General features: G+C 45.5%; 2 protein-coding genes across 3 annotated transcripts in view; both read right to left on the bottom strand.

Moving 5' to 3' along the window:
- The window catches only part of HNF1A (HNF1 homeobox A), a 215194-nt gene that overhangs the window by 109272 nt on the left and 83593 nt on the right, over positions 1-22329 (bottom strand). The window lies entirely within an intron of this gene.
- On the bottom strand, positions 422-22190 carry MLEC (malectin). Of its 2 annotated transcripts, XR_014542444.1 has the most exons (6): positions 21491-22190; positions 14655-14833; positions 13196-13372; positions 10276-10333; positions 2161-8126; positions 422-2062 (listed from the first exon to the last, which is right to left on the bottom strand). XR_014542444.1 is itself a non-coding variant. In XM_083590563.1 (5 exons), the coding sequence occupies exons 1-5, from the start codon at positions 21732-21734 to the stop codon at positions 7897-7899; spliced, it is 888 nt and encodes a 295-aa protein (XP_083446689.1). In that variant the 5' UTR covers positions 21735-21976; the 3' UTR covers positions 422-7896. The 2 variants fall into 2 exon arrangements, 1 of the variants encoding a protein (XP_083446689.1); XM_083590563.1 differs by having other exon boundaries at positions 422-8126; positions 21491-21976.

Below are 22329 nucleotides of genomic sequence, written 5' to 3'. Positions count from 1 at the left end.
CTTTTTAAAAATTGGACCCACTATTTACTAAATGTATGCTTGCACCCATTCACAGAACGGGATTTGATGTGGAGGAATAGGACGCCCAACTCACACATGAGCCACTCAGGATCAGGAAAGTTTAAATGCACAAGCCACTAGAATAGAGAGAAATGAGATGCCACCACCCATAGGGATGAGCAACAGGGCAGTTTTCAGCAGAGGCAGGAGCAGTGTTGCTCAGACGCTGTAATAATTCTGAGCTGTGGTGATGGGGTTTTAAAAATTAAGTCTCTTGGCCAGCCTGCAATAGCTGCTGCAGTGCGGTTTAAGCCTCTGGCTCCATACAGCTGAGAGCTATGAACATTGTCTCTGACATAAATATGTCCCTCATTTATTTATTTATTTATTTGTTTGTAAGAAAAACGCCAGTTCCTTTGAGTGACAATATAATTTTGTTTTTATTTATTTTTAAACACACTGCTGGTTAAAACTGCCAGCCAGTAGATTTCTGAACATTTCCCCTCAAACCAGACATCCTGGGAGAAAGAAAAGTAAACCCAAGAAAATTTTATTTGTTAAAAAAACCCAACCAGCTAAATGTATCAGGGGAGAAGAGAAATAAAGCAAGAATAATTCACTCATACCTGTTCCACTTCCCCACGAATTTTTTTTTGGGGTAGTCCTTTTGCAAAGCCAGTACAATCACACACACACACACCTGTGCTTTTTACCCTTTGCCCAAAGTTATTCAAAAACAAAACATACACCAGTAAGAAAAGCTGCAGATGATTAGACATAGAAAGCAAGAGATGGTTAAAGACACAACCCTCCTTCAAAATCAGGAATTAACTTTGAAGTTACAGAACTACCAGTACAGAAACTGATTCCATAAAGCTTAGGCTTGTAACCTTCAAGCTTACATCTGGCCTGTCCTAAGAGCCCAGGAGATCAGCTGCCTGAAAGCACATCAATGCCTCATAAGTAAGCAGGGGCACAGATCCAAGCTTCACGTGTGGTGTGGGAGAGATTGATAGGAGCCCAGCACGGTAAAGCAAGATGGGCCTCAATCATCTGAAAACTGCAGGAGTTCAAAGTTCCCACCTGCTTTAACAGTGATAAAGAGTATAATCTTGATGAACAACTGATGGAAAGGACATCCATCCAACTGGTGGATGGACTTTGACCCTACCTGCTTAGGAAGGGGGGGGGGGAGGAAAATGGCCTTTCCTCTGGAGTAACAGAAGGCACTCCCTAAAGGCACCCCAAAGATCACCCCATGTAAATGTGAAAGGCACAGGAGCATCCCAGGATGTGTTCAATAAAGGAGCACAAAAATAGTCCCTCAGAGGCCACTAACCTGCTCCTGGATCTTCACTGCACTCATGACACAAGTTACTCGTTTTTTTCAGACACAAGCTTTTTCCAGTGAAAGAAGGCATGCATAGCCTTTTAAAGCCTCCCCAGCTGGCCCTACTATTAGTCTTCTTTCCTGCTTTTCTCCCCTCCCATCACTCAGCCCTTCAGACACCAGGTTTCCCTGGGCAGTCAGGAAGCTTTGTGGGGGAGCGGGTGATGAACCTGAAGGACTGGGGCAACTTGCCCCACGAGTTCTGGAAAGAGGCTGCGGTTAAGGATGCCTTAAGAATTCTGGGTCTGAGATTTTCTGTCTTTCTAGACCCGTACAAAGCAGTCAGCCTCTAAGGGAACAGGCTGCAGGCAGACCGTTTCTGTAAAACCTTTCCTTAACTGCAGACAACACTGACACACCCACGATTTCCTCCTCAAGAGAGAGATCTTTTGCGAGATAGTCAAGGTACCAGAACATAAAAGCATCCATAGGAGGGTGGAAAGCACTTCAGTTTGTTAGAATAAAGCATCTGCCCAAGGCAGGGGGGAAGAAGGGACAGTAATAAAGGGGTGGTGGTAAAGCATTTGATCAACACTGGCCCTTTCTGAACGGACAAAGTATACGCAACACCCCATAAAAGAATCTCATCTCTTCAAAACCATTTCTCTAATGTTTAACTATAAGTATCTCCCCATCTGTGGCAGAGATCCTTTCTACAACAGCTTACCCAACCTGGTACCCTCCAGATTTTCAGACTAAAACTTCCATCGGCTTCAAGCTAGCACAGCTGTGCTGATGGGAGGATATAGCCCCAAACATCTGAAGGGCACCAGGTTGGTGAAGACTGCTCTATGCTAATGCCAGCAGTTGCGTTCATGATGAAAATGTTTTGGTGCTGCTGCTGCAATGGTCATGCGTTCCAGTGGCCTTTAAACACACTCTCCTTCTTCCTTAAGCTAAGATCAGGAAGTGCCAGACCCCAAGACAATAGTCTATTGACTAAAACTTCCTCTTGTTCCCCATTGGGTGGGGGGAGAGAGAACAACTGCAAGTTCAGACAGTATTTTGACCCTGCAAGCTTATGTTGAACAATCATTACTGAAGAAAGAAGCAATGCTTTAATCTGCATCCAACGCTATCCTTGGAAGAAGCTTAGGCTCAGAGGCTCACAGTTGATTTTACCCTTGTGGATGTCTTGGGAGACCAAGAACAGATGCATATCATACATTTAAAGGACCTCCAATGCATATTCAAAGCACATGACTTTAAAGACGCTGGGACTTGTAGCTCTGTGAGGGGGGGGAACTAGTTCTCAGGACCCTTTGGAGGAAGTAATGTGCTTCAAATGTACAGGTGTGGATCTGCCCTAACACTTTTGCGACTGGTTTCTTTCCCAAGTCCTGACCCTCGTTTTCTCTTCAGCCTATATAAAGCCAGGCTGCCTGATCCAACAGCTTCATCTCATTTTCTGGATGCTTTGATTCATGGTGCACTTAAAGAGGATTCTGTTTCAATGCAATCATATGACTGCACCGTGATCTCAGGATGATATGGGAACAACATGCTCCCAACATGCTGTAAGAGATGGTGCCTATCAGAAGGAGTCTGAAACTGCCTCACAAAACAGCAAACTCTCATAGCTGTGTCCCAGCACAGGAAAGGGCATTTCTGCCAACCTGCTCTACCTGCCAGGAGGGCATGTATTAGTGCTAAGACAATGCAAGGTGTTGGGGAGGAAGTCTTGCCTGCTGTCACATCATGGAGTGCTAGCAAATCCGAGTGTCTTGTAGAACTGGACATTAACATCAAATCACCTGGGAGGCAGAAGGCTGGCCCCATGCTCCTCTTCTACCATCTTGCTCTAACCCAGTACCTGCAACACAAGAATCCAACATAGGGGTAGAACAATTCTGAAAGCCCAACCATTGACAGGCACCGAATATAAATATGCATGCTCTGAACTGATGCCAAGTCCCGGCTGTAGATCAGGATAGTCTCGATCAATGACTGTTCAGATCAGCCTTTCCCAAAGTGATGCCTTCTAGGTGTTCTGAACTGTAACTCCCATCAGTCCCAACCAGATTGCCCAATAGTTAGGGATTATATTATGGGAACCTTTGCTAACTGGTGCCCATCAGATGTTTTGGAGCACAAGTTCCCATTGGGGACTGATGCAAGATGTATTTCAACGTGTCTGAAGTGCACCAGGTTGGCGAAGGCTGGTCCAGAGGGTTCTACTGAGAAGACATTTGGAATTGCTGAGGAATTAAGCTTCCATTCTACAGTTCAGGTTTAGATGTGCTTTGTGGCACCTGCCAGTTTGCCTTCTCTGAAGCATAACTAAACTTGAAGTGTAAGAATGGAAGCTCTCCCTAGCTCACCAGCATTTCCTGACAATGCATGGAGTAAAATGCACAGAGGCTGAACTTCCCCGCGGTTTTTGCATTTGTAAATGAGGAATGTCTGGTTCACAGGAGACAGCTTTCCCACCCATCCCACACACATTTGTCTGTTTGAAAAAGAGGAAACAGAAGTTCCTTAGAACAGAAGCTTCATTACAAGCAGAACTTGTTGTCATTTCACTACCTGAAAAATAAAGAAGGCACAAAAAAGATGGAGAGACATAAGATTCAACTTTGGCATTCCTTCGGTTTCCACCTGCAACGTCCTCCAAAATAAAAATAAAATAAAATAGCGCAGCTCACTGCTACCTCTTAGATGCCAAACATTAGGAAAGGAAGAAAGCGCCCAAGTTGTCTTGTTGCAACTTAATTCAAAAAGAGCAAGCTTATCAGAGGAGCTCTTCCTCAGATCTCCCAAAGCAAGGGCAGCATTTGGCAAACCCAAACTTTTCATTGCACAGCAACTAGAGCCGAGGGTGTCTTTGTAGGCAAAGTGACCAGATCATTTTTCATATCCCAGACTCTCAAGACAATCTCAGCCCTCTCACTGAATCTTTTTCTAGTGGGAGAGCGTTTGAGTCAGCCACTGCTCTATGGCCTTTGAGAACCTTCAAGATTATAGGGGAGAGAAACAAAATCACATCATTTCCTCACTGCGTGCAAGTGCTCTTGCAGCAAGGACCAATTTCTGACCACACCACCAAATCCTGCTCAACCACACTGCATACATTTCAGGTCCTGCCTTACATCAAATGGTCTCTTTCCCTCTTAATGAAACAGATGGGAACACAAGACACATTCAGGGAGGCAGTTAGTACCCATCAGTGTCCTCAAATCAAGAAGGTACAGGGCTGGAGAGAAAAGGGGATGAAAGTGGGCTTGTAAGTTCCTACTGGGTAGTAGGAACTTGGCCCTAAACTGTTGTCCTCCAGATGTTCTGGACTCCCACTTCCATCAGCCTCAGCCATTACAGTCGTAGGATGCTGGGTCTGATGGGAGGGGCTCCAAAACATCTGGAGGGAGGGCAATAAGTTGGGGAAGGCCAACGCTAGCAATGAGTTACCTGGCAGGCAGAGGACTTGCTGCATGGTCCTCTTCTCCTGTGGCACCATTTTGCTTGAACCCTGTACTAGCTGCAGTTTTTCTTAAACTCTAGCCTTGTTCTGGGAGAGGTTAAACCTGCACTTCACCCTGCTTCGACCCTCAGAGGACATAAGATGCCCTGCCTGGGATGGAATCCTGCAATTCTAAAGGAATCAGGCTGCCTTCATGACATGCTAGCAGTTCTGTTTATCTGTCAGTCCCAAATGGGCCCAGAAATAAGCAGCTGTCAAAAAGGAAGTTAAATATGCAGGATCATAACGCACGAATGGTATGAAGACAAAAGCAGCCACCCACACTCAAGGCCATGTACCTGAGCTCACATCCCACCTTCCTGCTGTGAAGAGATTAAGCCAGCCAGACCTAACTGTGGCTGAGTTCAAATCAAACCCTTTGGAAAAGAGCTGGGATTGAAAAGACACAGCACTGCTTCCCTGCTCTGTAAAGCAAGCTCTACTGCTGGGAGAAGGGGCAGATGGAAGGAGTAAACAGCAAGATGGCAGTGCAATGGGGCACCTGGCTTCCAAGCCCAGGGATTATTCCACATCCCTGCCAGTATCTGCAGTTATGTGTTTAGATGAGGCTCAACAACCACGGAGAACAAAAACTGGGCAGACGGGTGGTGGTGAAAGAGGAGAAGCAACATTCACTGGGGCCAAAGACGCAGCAGGAGGCTGAATCTGGACAGGCTCTCCTTTAAGCCAAGCAGCTAAGGGTTGGGTGGAGGAAAAGAAGTATCTGGTTGAGTTTAATGCATTTATTGGCAATGTGAAACAAAGGCCCCTTTCAGATACAATTTCCCCATCGAGACTGTACCTGGGAGGAAATCAGCAGAGGACCTCAAGGGGCGCATATGCCCCAACTGTTAACACAGGACAACTTATAGTAACAAACTGCAAACTTCTGCACTCTGAAGAAGGGGTGAAGGAGGCTCAAGGCTCAGGGCTCAAGGCTCCCAAAACTAGGCCAGTCTTGCCAAGGACTGCAGGACAGAGGACACAAAAAAGCTGCCAGCCACATACTAAGACATCCTCAAGTGACTGTGTAAGGAAATGGCAGGAAGTTTATTGTGTGTGTGTTTGGAGCAGAGGGAAATAAGGGTACAGGGAAGGAGCACAATGAAGAGGCGACAATCTGGATCAGCCACAATGGTCAGTCTAGGCAAGACCACTTTGGCTGGTGACATGAGGAGAAAGATTGCCTGCAAAAAATGGGTGCAAGGGGGGCTCCAGCCTTGCCAGTTGCCAACTAATGCCCAGTTCACAGTTATGCAAGAATCTTCACTGTGCAGAAAGACAAGACAAAAAGCGAAATCTGCTTCAAGCCAACAACTGGAGATGCGCCCTCTGTTTAGTTTCCCCGTGAAAGGCCTTTCTCTATGCTGTTTTGTCCCTGAACTGGACTGCCAATTCTCACTCTCTTGTCACAGCAATGGAAAACCACAAAGCCACAAAAACCCAATGTACAGATTTAAAATAATTCTCCCTGTTTTCACCGGGAAGCGGGAATCAGACAGGCCCTGCGATGTAGGTGTCACTGAAAACTGATCACAATCCAGGTCAATATGACAGCTCTCTCCTATACCACAAAAGGTTAAAGTGGGCATCTCTCTTGGTCATATTCTGAAACCGCCTCCCCAAAACGAGGAAAGGAGAAGATGCCTACTTGGCTCATCCTTTCACAGTGCATCACAAATATTCTGGCTGCACAGGATTTGCCACTATACAATCTGCAGTTCTCGGGATGGTACTCCTTTCTTTAAGGGCTATTTCAGACTGTTAATGTTAATCTCCCAGAATTGGGGGGGGGGGGGAGAGAAACAACCAGAAACTGGTGGCCAGCAAACCAGTGAAAGTGAGATACACCTGATAATTCAAAAACAAAACACTGGCACTTGGTTTTTCAAGTCCATTTAAAAACACAAATACACAAACATAACACAACTGAAGCATTTCAAGGAGGTCCAGGGGCATGGAGACAAGTTGTGACAGAGGTCTCCCTGAGCTGGTGCTCCTAAAAACAAATGAAAAAATGCCTTCTTCAGCTCAAAAGGTGGCAGGTCTCCTGGAACAAGGGAGATTAAAAGGCCACCAAGGAAATCAAAAGGATCCTAAATCTTTGCCAGAGCTCCAATCTTTACGTACCAAGTTCTCATCAGGGACATGCAGAATGGAAAGGGGTCCTGAGTGTCGAAACAGGTGTGTGTGTACGTGTGTGTGCACGCACGTGCATTAGAATAGAGGGACATTTAAAGCAACAATTGATGGGGCATTAGAGGAAATCCCCCAAGGACAAGCAAATGGGAAGTGGGAACCATTCAGGGACAAACAAAGGGTTCTGTGTCGAGAAAAGAAACTGCCCTCTGGAGGCTTAAGCCTTTCCAGAGTGGCCGGTCAGATGCTGCAATGACCATGGAAAAAACATTTCTCCCAGGCAGGGCAGCTGAACAAGACCAACCTGTTCATCCTGCTCCAGTCACCAAAAGCCTTTCTACCCAAACAGCAAGGGGGAGCCTCTCTCTCTTTCAGAAAAGAAAAGAAGTACCATGGGTTGAGTTACAAACATTTCAGCAGGAGTCAAAAAGCCAGCCTATTTTCCCCACCCCCGCAAGCAGTCCTAGCACAAACGTGGATTATTCCAGCCAAGGCTGTGTGATGGCAAAGTCTGCTTCTTCATGCCAACATTTGGAGACGTGCCCCTCCCTGTTCGTTCTCCCCGCTGCTCGCCCTTGCCCCTCCATCCTGCTGTTCGCTGGGAAGATAGTTCATCTGCATCTTAGAGCCAGAACTACCCAGGCTTTGCTTTCAAGATTCTCTGGACCAGAAAGGTGGCGGCTCATGGTGCAGCTGGGTGGCTCAAGGAGGCGGCAGTTGCTGCGAGGGTGGGTGGGTAGGTGAAGGCTGCCTTCCTCAAAGAGGATGATGCAAACTTGCCCTTTATTGTACCTGCTGCTCCTTAACAAACCTTTTAAAATTTTCCTTAAATTATGAGAAACCGAAACAGCCTCCGCGCTTGGTCCAACTCCTCCCCTCTGGCCTGCCACTAGCCTTGCAGTCTCGTCCTTCACAACCTGCACAGGCAGAAGAGGGTAGGAATGAAGACACCAAAGGCCACTAATATAGGGAACATGAGGCTGCTGTTGTCCGAGGCATAGGGGTTTGGTGTGCGGGGGCCTGACTGGACCCGGTTCTTATTGGTCTGCTTTTTAGTGCTGGAGCCTTCTTCATACTCCTCTTCGTCTTCCTCCTCTTCTTTCTTCTCCAGGCCGGGGTGGGGCTGTAGCTTTGGGACATCTGTGGGAGGGAAGAGAAGGAGAAATGCCAGGGTCTGTGATGTACGCAGAACAAAGCCAACTGGAAACCTTCTCCGACTTCGGGAAAACCACTGTTTCCCAAAATTATTCCAAATTCGGCAAAAACTGAAGTTTTGCCATCCAAACTGGTTAACACTGAAGCATATCATTTATTCTTTTCTCTTTTTTTGAAGTTTAATACTTTTTAAACATTAAAAGAACACATAATTAGCAAGAGAGACATTTGAGACTCTTCATATAGCGAGCTTATTGGGGATTAATTACTACCCGAGACTGACTTTACATGTAAATCCTGCAAATTAATTAGCGTTCTTTTAATTTTTTCCATTTAAAAACATTTGGTCTTCAGTATATTGCTTGCTAAAAAAAAAAGTCTTTGAAACAGGAAAAATAAAACCACAAGACAATAAAATAATAATCATAATAATTAGAGAAAGATTAAAGAAGAATGAGTGGTGTAAAATATATTCCACAGTAGAATTCAAGGTTCATATTTGTACCAAACATACCAAATATTCATGAATGCTGCCAAATAAATTCACATTTAGTAAGAATGTTGCCACACATCATTTATTCTAAGCAGAGAGATCTGTGTTTGTTGGTGCAACATTTGTCTAATGTGGGTGTCTGTACAAAGGTGCACAGATGGAAATTGTTTTTTTTTTAAATAATTTTTATTAACTGGCCAATCACATCAAATTAAATCACATCACATAAATTCCAAATTACAAAGCCAAATTTTTAAATTTTGTTGGGGGAACCCATACTTCAAGATCCAAAGGGGGATTCAGATCATCTTCTTATTACTGCGTTAATGTCCAAATCAGTCCCAATCAGTCCAAACAAAATTCATAATTCTATCCAGTCTTATCTTGGTGTTTCCACATCATATCTTGTTCATATAATTTCTATTTTTCCTTTACGATCTCTTCTGTTAGTCTCCTTAAGCCGATAAGCAAGATAATAATCCTGTGTGGATTTCCTGTTCCTCCACTAAGTCCAGATGGTTTCCATATATCTCCTTCGTAGATAACATCGCTCTTTCCATCATAAATTTGGCATTTGTCGCTCTTAAGTCCCACCGAGAAGTTGATCCACGATATGTAAACAACTCTATTTCTCTCTTTCTCCTCCCAGACCCAAGAGCTCCAACAATGCCTCCCAAAATGGCGACGGCATTTTTAACTGCGTCATTCCAAAACTCTTAGCTTTCCAGCTTCATCTTGAAACATTGCTTTGGTTCGAAAGTTTATCTCCACACAGCCTTAAATCCACAGCTTAAGTCCTTAGTTTCTGACTCATTAGGGGAGGGGATTCTTGTTAAATCACATAAGAAAAAGGAAGGCAGGTTTTCCCCCCCCCTCCCCCCTCAGTCATACCGTATCTTGACGTATCTTCTCATATTTTATTCTTGTCTTGTTATCAGAGATCTCTTCTGTCAGCAGTCTTTACTCCCCTTTTTCCTTGAAGCATGTGCAATTTATCTCGTCCAAATTGTTTATTTTGAAGATGCTTGCAACTAGCGGCGCGAATCAGGGACGGCATCCAGGAGTGCCGGAATCCCACAGGAGGGCTTTGTGCCTAGTGCCCCCACCCCCACAAATTCGGGGGTAGTATAGGGCACAGCAGGCAAGGGCCGTCCCCCCCACAATCCTGGGGGGGTTAAGGAGGCTAATTACCCCCATCATAGCCTCCAAATTACCTCGTGTGGGTCGGAGAGATGTTATTGTCAGCCATCTTCCGATGCGCCACCTAGTCCAAATAGGTCCAAATCAGAGAATGTCCTGCAAGATCCACAAGGATGCAGAAGAGCCATGCTAGACCGCATCAAAAGGCCTACCAGATGCCAGACTAATTTCTCCACAAGAGCCACCCAGATACCTCTTGGAAAGCCCAACAGCAAAAGCTCTCTCCCACTGTTGCTCCCCAGACACAGATACTCAGAATATTGAGAACCTCTAGCAGAGGCAAGTTGAAGCTTTCCTTTGTTCCTATGAGGGTGTCATGGAATAGGGTCTAAGGGAGGAATAGGGTCTTACTTGAGCAAACTTTTTGACTGCAGTAACAGAAAAGGCAACTGGTGACCAGGAGGAGGTTGAAATCAGAGGGGTTATAAGAAATAAACTTACCGTCCACTGTTCCCCGGAGGACGTATAGTGCACAGACTTTTGGATTATCATAGTACCCCTGGAAAGAAAGAAAGAAAGAAAGAAAGAAAGAAAGAAAGAAAGAAAGAAGCAGAGATGAGCTTCATTCTCTGTCAGCTACTCCAAAATTGTCTACAATGCTGATTTATATAAACCATACAGGTTTTAGAAATTCTGAATATTGAGTGGTATATAAATACTTGAAATGATTGAATGACTAAATAGATAGAAAAATAGTTTGAAGTCATCAGTTCCTTTAAAAATTAGACCTTTATTTAGAACAAAAACAAAGGTAAGTTTAAAGCCTTTGAAATCTATGGGTCTGAGTGGCAAAAAGAGGAGGGGAATCAAAGTTTGAATATTAGGGGAATATTCAAATTTGAGGAAGGCAAGGGTTCCCAAATTCAGTAACACTTCCAATAAAGGCAGCTTAAACCACTGATTTCAAGTACAGTGGTACCTAGGTTTTTGAACAGCTCAGTTCCTGATCAACTTGGAACTCGAATGCTGCAAAACCGGAATTCAGTGTTCTGGTTTGCGAACTTTGCTTCAGAAGCTGAGCGTGCTCCTGAGCTTCCATTTTCACTGTTGCGCTGCTAATTTGCATCCTTCCCCATTGTAATCAAAGCCTTTTTCCTCCCGTTTTCACTGTTGCGCTGCTAATTTGTGTCCCCCCCCCCCTTGTAATCAAAGCCTTCCATTTCCAACTGCAGTGTTCTGAGGTGATATTTGGAGCTTATATTTGGTGCTTTTGTTTTTGCAATTTTTTTTTTGCGTTTTTGTTTGTGTGGCTTTTTCATTTTTGTGTCTGTGGCTTGTTCTTCATTGATTGATTGATTGATTGATTGTGACTGCAGAAATGGATAAAAGCCCCCCATCCAAACAATGACTATCATCAGTGCTGGTAAGAAAAACTAATAATTGTAATTTTTATCATGTACATTGATTATTGTTTTCATTTTATTGATCAATGATCTTGTTAGTAAAATTCATGTTAAATTGCTGTTTTAGGGATTGTTTTTAAATGTCTGGAACGGATTAATCCATTTTGCATTACTTTCTATGGGAAAGCGCACCTTGGTTTTGGAATGCTTTGGTTTTGGAACAGACTTCCAGAACGGATTAAGTTTGAGAACCAAGGTACTACTGTAATAAAAAAGCACTGATTTATATAAAGTTTTCAACTTACTCATTCAAAGATTTAACAGACAAATTCATGTGATTACTACATACACATAAAATGTTTCTATTTGCAGCTATGCAGAGCCAAAAACCTCTGGGCATGCAATCCATGTGCCTTCTGTAATATACAGAAGCTTTGGTCAACATGGGTTTACAGGGGGTGGGGGAGACAAGACATCCAAGGAAAGGGATGTGGAGGGGGGAAATAGAGGATGGAGACCAGCTGGACAATGTCAGAACAAAGCGAAGAGATGCAGGCAGGCATTTACAGCCAGGCTGATCTCTCCTTGCTGATGGGTGCTGAAAGGGGTGCTGTGGTTCCTGATGGTGCCAGAGGCAAGAGCATGTTTCTCTTCATTTTTGCAATCCAAATGTTACAGGCAGTGTTTTCTTTTTGGCAGGGGTGGATGCTGCTTCCCTGGCTAGTGGAATGGAGCCAGAATGGTTGAATTGTTTCCCCCTTGTGATGCTCTATCTAGGAGCCAGATATATATGTGTGTGTGTGTGTGTGTGTGTGTGTGTACACAAAGAACTTTCCAGTAGTCCTAGGCCCCTGTACTGCCTAACAACTGCAGTCATGGGTTGCTTCTCTTGGCTTCCGCAGCCTCAGGGCAACTATTCAGTTTTTATGTACATGTAAGGCTCTGAAGAAAGAGCCATGAAGGCTCAGTGCTCAGAAGCTCCTAGACACACAAACTGGCAATTACTGAGCAGGACAGTCCATTCCACAACATGGAAGTAAATAGAGTAGCCATTTCATCTGATATTTGCCGTGGCCCAAAATAATTCAGCAAAGCGGAAAGTGGAATATCCGAGAGCAAAACCTGTACACATCTCTGTACCTCTTGTTTGTTTAGTTGTATTTTAAAACACATATTGAAAGCCACCTTGAGAACTCTGGAGCATAAATACTCCAAGCAAACATATGAAGATTTACTTCCATGTCATGCATGTATTCCATGTAGATATAATTGTGAAGCAAGTTATGCAAGGACACTTAATGTCAACACATTTTATTAAGACATTTTACTTTTTTGTTTTCTTTTTAATCCATCTGGGAAAGGGGTGAAATTCCTTAAATCTCTGTTAATATGGCCCTGGAAGACTATTTTGGATAGTCCAAATGTTGTGGAAATTTGCTTACTCACTAACATCATTCCATTGTCAATAGGATTTCTGATCTTTTAAAAGAGGGATATTTTTCTCTCAGACATAGGAAGGGAAGTATGTCAAGGGAAAGCTTGCCCACACAGCTTGTAGGTACAGTCCTATTGCAGCCCTTGTTTCAAATCCTGCTTGGGGGTTTAACATAGGCATAGACATAGGGGGTTTAACATAGGTTGGTCATTTTGAGAATAGGATGCTGGACTACATGGGCCCTTGGCCTGAATGAGCAGGCTCTTCTTATGTTCAGGACCTTTGCCAGCAGAGGCTGCATCAGATCTGACTTCCCTACAAACATTTCTCCATGTTCAGCACTTAACCTTTCTCAAAAGGCATGAATGGTAGCCCTTTACCTGAATAAAGAGAGGCCGGATCAAGAACGTGACAAAACCCATCATCACTGAGAATCAAATCTGCTCTTGCCTAAGCCTCCTCCTGGGAATAGTTGGGCCAGGGGGCTTAGCAATATATATAAGGAATGAGTGAACCTTCCTAATCTACACCTTGTAAGCGAAAGAGAGAGAGAAGCCATTTGTGAGCAATGGCCTTTTCTTACCTTGACAAACTCAATGTTGAGTTTCCCTGTGAAAGTTGAGACCTCTCCCTGGACGCTCAGCTTCCCTTTCTTGATGCCAATTGGAATAATCTCATCATGCGCTGTGCTGTGTCCGACTCGGTCGAAAATGTCCAAGTCCTTCACCACCACATGGCCATTCAAGCGCACATCAAAAACCTTTGGAAAGAAATATGGAAAAGGAATGAGGCCTCTTGCAGAGTAGAAGTCAGATCAGGAGCAAAAATGGGAGGACAACAAGCTATGGATTGGAGGAACGCCGATGCAGGAAAATCATCCTGACCTTGCTACTGTGCAGGGCCAGGAGAGCAGCCTAACTGACATCTTTCATGGGCGTAGCAGCATGCAAATTTTCAAGTTTACACAAACTTATTAGGGAGGATGGAAGCAGCTGCCTTTCCATACTGCCCAGTGAAAAATCCTGTGTAACTCAAAAACCCTACATGTGATGCTACCGACAGTCATTGAACTAAGAGAGATGCTGCCTGGCTGATTTTGTATCTCAGCTGGAGAAGTGTGTTTGTGCCAAGACCTGGAACTCATCTATTGGCAGAAAAGCAATTTCCTTAGCTGGTCAAATAAAGAAGACAAGCAACTTTTGGTTTTGCTTGTAAAATAGGTCTCTCAAGTTTGGACAGGATGGGAAAGGGCCTGAACCCAGTGGTAGGGCCTCTAGCAGAGCCAGGGAGGTTGGGTGAGGGGGCTGCCCCAGAGCAAGAGACTCTTAATCTCAGGGTTGTGGGTTCAAGTCCCAAAAAGATTCCTGCATTGCAGGGGTTGGACTAGACGATCCTCGTGGTCCCATCCAACTCTACAATTCTATAACCACGACCTGTCAATACAACCGACTGCAAAGAGCAGCAGCAAAAACATATTTCAGAGCTGGAAGGACACACGATTGTCTTTTGATCTCTAGTGCAATGGATGACACTGTATAGGAAGGGTCTTGGCTCAGTGGTAGAGCATCTGCTTTGAATGTAGAAAGTTTCTGGTTCAATCTATGGTGCCTCCAGGGTGGTCTGGGAGACACCCCTGTCTGAAGCTCAAGAGAGCTGTGGCCAGTCAGGGTACATGCTAATGAACTAAATGGCCTGGGTCATAAGGAAGTATCTTCCTATATTCCCATGACAAAGGTCAGTTAACCAACTGGTAACAGTGACTTCCACCAGCAGAAATGGTGGTGATAGGTCCTGGTCCGTCCCCCCCTGAAAGAGCATCTGTGTGTGTGACTCCAGGATACTTCATTTCGGGGGGGGGGGGAACATGAGTTCTGTTGTATGCTGGAAGAGTGAAGGCAAGCACTCCCACGTCGTGAAAGGTGTGCATGCTTGAGTCCCACATAAGCTTATGGCAAAACCAGCAGGCCTCTGGCACTTGACCCAACCACTGATGGGTGTTACTGAAGGGAGTCCTTCCAGAACACAGTACTTTTTTGTTTTACCTTCTGCTGGGACTGTGCAAAATAGACTTCAGCAAACTTCAGCACAAGAACGTAGTCTCCTTCCTCCTTGATGGGGACCTCATAGCCAAAGGTTTCCTCATTGTAGCGTTCCGTCTGGTAGAGAATCTGATCCTCTGGGTTGGATCGCAAGATCGGCAGTTTCATGCCATAATCGGAGGCTGGATTCCAAAAATAAATGGCAACACTCTCAAAATACTTGCTGGAGTTTACCTCTGTTCCGTAATCCCTCCCCTCTTCCCACACTTCTGGCTACTCACCTGTCCCTACCAAGAGCTCCTCACCCAAACTCAGCATTTTAAGGGCAAAGTCCTATATCAGGGGACAGATCAGGTGGCTGGAACACTCTGTGAGAAAGACTACAGCAGGGGTGGGGAACCTCAGGCCCATTGGCTAAATGTGGCCCTCTGTGTCTCTCTGCCTGGCCTTCAGGGCTCTCTCTACGTCCTGCTCTGCACCTTCAGGGTTTTTACCTGGGTGGAATGTATCCTTGTGCTCTAACAATGCCTCTTGCTTACCTGGATATGGAGGTGTAAGTGTGTAGAAACCATCGACTTTTACATGGATGGAATACAGCCTGCCCACTTTTGCCTCTGGTTCTGCTCACCACTGGCATATCCCCCCCCCCACACCAAGTTTCCTCACAAAGAAATTTGGCCCTGGACCATGAAATTTGAAAGAAATCGCCACCCCATAACTATGTCACACATGCACATATATGCCTTAATTTCTCACTTATAGATGTCACTATCTGAAAAAGAGATGAACACAAATGAACTCCTTGGGTGGAAGTTCTGACAAACTCTCACATGAAAGACACACTTGATGCTGCGATCCACAAGTGACAAACACATAGGTGAACCGGTCCTCTTTGGGGACCACTTGCTGAGCTTTCAGTTGGGTCTGAGTCAGCAATGATAATCCCCTCTACATGTTCCTCTTTCAAAAAGATGATCTTTGAGAAGCTTTTGTGTTCCAAGCAGACCTCTGATACAAGACCACAGAGTCACTTCACAGTTTTGAAGGGCACTGGAGTCTTGCTCTACATGCCAGAAGCAACTAGTCTCTCTCATTGAATTTGGGGCAGGGTGTGGGGAGAAAAAGCTTTTATGCACAGTGTTACGAGGCCCAAGTTAGCTGTACTTTAGGGGAATTCCATGTACCTCGAAGAAATGACATTGGACTACCCACTTTTTCATGATCAGATATCTGGGCCTATGTTACCATGACCAACCAGAGGCGTGAAGTTTGTTATGCTTCCACAGAAGACTTTGCAATTTTCATAATCAAATTTAAGGGCTACCAACACACTACTCCTAGAGGTTACTGCTGGGCACCTGCCAGATCAGCTGCTCCAATCTGCTCTCCTTTCCATCAGCCTCTTCTGAGGGACGGACCACTCGGCTATATGGGAGCAACTGAATAAGTGCAGAAACACCACAAACAACTCCTTCAGGGGAGGCTGCCCACTGCACCTCTGCATGAGCCAAGTAACACAGAGCTTGGGCTCTTCTGAGGGTTATGAAAGTGTGTATTGTTTCCTTCTAAAAGTAATGCTTTCCAGGGTGCGGGTGGGGGGATGCATCAGCTATCAGCAGTTTGAGAAAGGCCTGCTGCGAACTGCAGTGTGCATACAAGCTGAGCAGCTAGAACAGCTGTGGACTCATAGAGAAATTCTTCTAGAAGCAGCCAAACATAGCTCTTCCAAAGAAAGCCTGTATGAATGATAGAAAATTAAAACCATCACCACCTCCTTGCTTTTGTTAGCAATGAGTAGAATAGTTTGGGGGGGGGAATGGTCAAACTGCAAATGGTGGGGATGAGTGGATCACCCACAAGAAAAACAGGCGAATTCCTCTCTCGACTTTTCTTTCAGAATAAAGACTGGTTAATGTATGAGTTCTGTGTTTCTGCTGGGCTACAGATTTGAGTACAGAGTCAAACCCCTCTCTGCAGCTGTAAATACAGGAGGAAACTCTCGCCAGCCCCACCTTTGATGGAGCTTTGAAGGAGGCTTACATGCGGTCTAGCCCTATGCCACTTCAAACACCTGCCTGAGCACAGTGACATCAATGGTCCTGAGTTCACTGACAGTCTGTTCCTTCCTTCCCACCCACCTCATAGCACTTTGGAAATAGATGTGTTGTTGGTTTGGCTATTTTAGCTACCAGGAAGGCTGTGCTCAGAACCAGTGTGACAAGGTGTGTCTGAACCCACATGGATGTCCTGCACTTATGTGTACTCCTGCAAACACTACCAAGAGGTTTAGGACCTTTTGCTATAGTTACAATGTGTGTTTGTTATGAATATGTGTTTGTCCATAACCTTATACCCACAAGAAATTATCTGGCAAAAGGAATAGTTTGGCTTATTGCATGAAATGAACGTTGCAGAATATACAGATGCTGCTTCGGACAGCAAAGCTACAATATAAGCAAGCAGCAAATTTTATAGTACATACACATCCTGATCTAAAGAATAAAAGAAGAGTCCCTATCAAAAGCCTAGAGAGAGTATGTGACATTTGTCACAGACCCACACTAAAAGTTAAGCAAGGGAGTACTTTACTCCGATGAACATAAAGAGTGCCCGGTGGATCAGATCAAAGGTCTACCGAGTTCATCACTCTGTTCCCACATTGGACAAACAGAGGCCTCCTCTGGAAAGCTCATAATCAGGATATGAGTGCAAGCGCACTCTACCTACTTGTGACTTCCAGCAGCACTGGAGGCAGAGCATAGGCATTGTTGGCGAGTACCCACGGATAGCCTTTATCCTCCATGACTTTGTCTAAAACCCTTTTAAAGCCATCCAGGTTGGTGGCCATTACTACATCTAGTGAGAGCAAATCCCAGAGTTTAACTATGCACCGTGTGAAGAAGTACTTTCTTTTCTCTGTCCTGAAGCTTTCAACATTCAGCTTCAGTGAATGGCTCTGAGTTCTAGTATTATGAGAGTGGGAAGCAAAGTCATCCTTATCCACTTTCTCCATACCATGCAAAACTTTTTAATGCCCTCACTATATTTTCTTTCTAAAGTTAATGCTCCAACCAATGTAACCTTCCTCATGTAGGAGGGGTTTTTCCAGCCTTGATCATTTTGTTTTCTCTTTTCTGAACCTATTCCAGTCCTACAATAACTTTTGAGGTGCAGCAATCAGAATTGCTCTTGCTTGTAAAAGAAATTGTTTTTAGTCCTCATTTCTTGCCGAACAGAGCAATTTGAAAGGGAGGAGGCGGGTTGTACTCGCAGAAAAAATAAATCTTTAGCAACGCTTCAGTGCAGTGACGACTATTCAAGGTAAGCAATATTTGTACTAACTTGGCATGGCTCTGAGTGAGAAATCTGGATTTTTACTTGGTACAATGGTGCTAAGAATATTTGAAACAAGAAGACAAGAAGCTTCTGCAACATGATTACAAGAAAGGGATATACTTCAAGACCACATCCTAGAACTTTAAATTTAGAAAATGATTCTAAGGGTAATCTAGTTCAACCCCAATACCCAGTACAGGAATCTTACAACACCTCAGAGAACGCCTCTGCTTACAGACTTCTAGCAAATGAGAGCCTGCCATCTGCCAAGGCAGCCTATTCCATTGTCAAACAGCTCTAAACATTAGCAAGTGTCTCCTAACATTTCATCCAAATGTGCTTCCTTGAAATTTCCACCCTCTGCTAAGCAAGATATTGAGCAAGACTAGAATGCATGGTAGACCAGAAACATGACTGCAGCTTACAACCTGTATTGCACAATCATGGAGTCTGTTAAGACGTTTTCCCCATCATGCCTCCCCACCCCAACGAGACGGAAGTGTACAACTGTGCACTGCAGTTTTGTGGCAAAGTCCTTTGTACACTTGAAATCTCCTTGCAGAAGTTTGCCTCTCAGCCTATATTTGGCTGGCTACCTGACAATTAGCAGGCACAGACGCCAGCAGCCAGCGTAAGCCAAGAGTTTGGATTAGATGTAAGAAGAAAAACTGCAGCCAAGCGAGAGAGAAAGCAACACACACATCCACCTTGGTGAAATTAGCCTGGAAGGATAGTGAACTTCTGGGTAAATGACAGCGAACACAAGGGGCTCTCTTTAAGAAGCTGAGCAATGACTTAACATATGCTGTCCTCCAAAACCTGAAAGGATCAGCACAGCACAGAAGGAAGGAGAAGGTTAACAGTGAATATGTAAATAAAAAGGAAAAAAATGGTTGGGGCCGTCTTGTAACACAAGCAGCTATGAGTCTGATAATAAGCAGCTTCCGGCTTACAGTAACCACAAACGGTTCCCAAGAAAAGCACCTGGAACCTTCATGGAACTCATTTTAGCAAGAGTCAGCAGTCACCCCACCCATCTCTACAGAAACCCACCCCACCCTGTGTCGTGCACCAACCAAAATGGGAGCAGACCACATGCTCATTAAGTGTCCAGTTCCCCATGTTTGCTGTTCCCTGTTCATAAGCTAGCTATGCGGATTATAAGGGAAAGGGGGACAGCCCCTGAAGGGACAAAGTCTAGCAGCAACAGAGGCCAATGCAGTGTGCATTTAGAAAGGGATCTGGGTGAAAAGAGGACACAAATGGAGGGGTTGTGTGGAGCAAAAGAGACAGAAGCTGGCTCAGTCCTGGGTGAAGGAAGAGCAGAACGAAGGGAAGCAGGCCATTGCAGCAAACAGGAGGGACAGTGGGAGCAACCTTTCAAGGTCACAGGAGATGGGTTACCCTAAGCATGTGTTCATTCCCTTCATTTCATAGCTCAAGAGAGTGGCAAGGTGGAATAATATTGTGCTGCCTTGAATTTCTACTTCTAAAGAAAGGAGAGTTGGAATTCACATCATGACAGCATAGGAAATATGGTGGGGTTCTGTGAATGCAAATATGGGTGCAGGAGAAGTGGAATGTGGGACAAAAAGACAACTTGCCCAGGAGACAAGGCAGGAGCCCAGAGGACAAAAAAACCCCCTGAGGACAGGGATTCTCTCTTTTTTAAACTGATCTGCTCTGAGGGCTTTTTAAAGGTGAAAATTGGGGGATTGGGGGTAAGAATGCTTTCAACAAGTAAAAAATAAAAGCAGAGACAATACTTTATTCTAGCATAAAGAAAACTAGAATTTATATGGCAAGTAATATGAATTTTTTTGCAATTGACTCTAGTGTTTTGGAGTGTTCTAAGCATTTTGCCTACATTCTCTCAGAACCCTCAGAACAACTGTGCAAGGTAGGCCATTGTCCCAAGTTTGCACCTCGGTGGGTGGGGTAAGAGACTGGCTGTGCATCAGAGAATAGCTTGCCTAAAGCAATCCAGGGAGTTCACTGCTGGGGTAATATTTGAACTGGGGACTTTCCAGGCTACCATCTCAGCTGCTACACTAGGTTCAAACTATTATTAACCACTATTGCATCATACAGTAACGATAGGGTCACATAACCCACTTTAGCCAGAGTTTTGTTGTTAAGAGCAGGGTAGTTTCTTTCTCAGTTAGTGCTTCCAATTCATGTTAGCAGGCATGAACATTCCACATGGCATCTTACTGCTACTAATGACATTAATCCAGCTCAGTCAATCTGGAGCTAAACAAGAGCATGGCTTTATAATTCCAGTGGAAAGGACTCTTAGGAAAGGAAGCAGCAGCAGACTTGCTGGAGTAATAATATAAAGAATTGCCCTGCTGAACCAGACCAAAGCCCCCTTAGTTCAGCATTCTATCTCCAAAGGAGCCACTCTAGTTGCATCACATTCACAGATGTGCTGCCTCTGCATATAGTTCCACGTAGTTAACATGGCAAGCAGCAGTTGATAAGATTTGTCTTAATCCATGAAGTTGCCTACACAAAACCATCTACTGGCTGGCTATGCCATGCCTTCTAACAACTGCAAGTTCCATTATAGCAGCCTTCCTCAACCTAGTTGTTTTAAACTAAAACTTCCACCAGCCTCAGCATCATACATGGATGTGCTGATTGGGGTTGATGGGCATTGTAGTCCCAAACAACTGGTGGGCACCAAATTGTCAAAGTCCACATTATGTGTTATATGAAGAAGCGCTCCTTCTAATTCTGAACCTATCTGCCAACAGTCTCCATTGACAACTCTGAATTCTAGCACCAAACAATAAAAACAACTATATGCACCATGCATAACTTTATAGGCCTCTACCCTCATCTGTCTTCAACTGGTGAGTTGTGACCCTACCTGGTCACAGCCTGATTCAAGGTGAGTCACAGCAGCAGCACTTCCACCATAGAAATATACAGTAGAAAATTAAGAAATGGGCCCCCAAACACGTGTCCAGATTAAAGGTGGCTGCAGAGTCAAAAAAAAGGTTGATGACTACCTAGCACCCAGTGTCTGCAACAAATGCTCTAAGAGCTGGTATGCAGGACGCCATAGTTGCTCTCACTGCTACCACATCAGGCATCCTACCCCTGCGCATGAAAGCTGCATTTTACTATTACACCCAACAAACCACCCCATCTCTCCCTGCTGCTTTTAACAGAAGCCACCTAAGGCAACCTTTTTCCAGGAAAGGGGTGGGTTGGTCCAGATGTTTTGGGCTACAACTCCCCATTTTGGGGCAGTAGTGCAAAACCTATGGGAGAATCCCTTTCCCTGCTATAGTCGGTTGGCTGCCTTAGGTCCTTTTTAAAAAAATTAAAATGTGGGTGCAGAGACTATGATTGCTAAGGACAATCCTTCACGCGTAGGTGTATTACTCCTGGTGGTGGTGATGGGAGATATTGAACTACGCGTCCTCCCTCCCCCCTCAACTCCTGTGGCAGTGAGTTCCACAGGCTGACCAGGCCCGTCTGGACGTTCTCACCTCGTCCCACCCGTCCTTCGAGGGGGTCCTTCCGGAAGTGGATGCCGTGGACGTCCACATGGGCCTCCCCGCCCGCGTTGACCGCCCAGATCACGTTCTCCGTCAGGCCGGCGCCTTCCACGGCGTGAGGCGGCTGCGGCGGGAGCAGCAAGAGCATCAGCGCCGGCAGGAGGACGGAAGCGGCCAGGAGCGGCGGCCCGCTTGAACCCGCCGCCGCCACCGGAACCGCCGCCACCACCGCCATCTCTGGCTCCTTCCTGGCTCCTCAGCTCGGCAACGGTCCCGCCCCGCCGCGGCCTCAGCCGCCGCCGCGGTGCCTCCTGCTCATGCCGCCCGCGCCTCACACCGACACCGCCGCTTCGGCCTCAGCCGCAAGGGGGCACCCTAACCCGCTAGCCTTTGCCGGCTGCCCGCGACGCCGGCCAATCGCCGCGCCGCGTGGCGGGCCCTCTTCTTCCCGTTGGCTGCCGGAGCCCCGCTATTTGCATATCAGCAGAGCGCGCGCGGGGAGGGAGAAAGAAGAAGAAGCAAGTTGCGTTGAGAGCGCACCAGCCGTGGGAAGTGGAGACAGGCTGGCAACTCTGGAGGAGCAGGACGGGGCGGTTTGGGTGTACCATTTGCTCAATGACGCGAGGGGGGGGGGAGAGAGAAAGCGTTTCAACCGTCACAGCGCGCGCGCGCTTCCCGCCTTCCATTCTCAGAGTGCGTGGCGCGTTCCATGTGGTGTGGTCTATTTTATTAACGCGGTGGAAACAATTCGCTTTCTGCTTCGGAATGCCTAAACTGTTTGTATAAAATTTGTATAAAAATAAACCATGATAGGGGGGGAGGGGAAACGG

This window comes from Podarcis filfolensis (assembly GCF_964270895.1).
Source record: "Podarcis filfolensis genome assembly, chromosome: 16".
Lineage (NCBI taxonomy): Eukaryota > Metazoa > Chordata > Lepidosauria > Squamata > Lacertidae > Podarcis > Podarcis filfolensis.
Note: the sequence above shows the minus strand (reverse complement) of the source record. Positions and strands in the feature narration are given on the sequence as shown.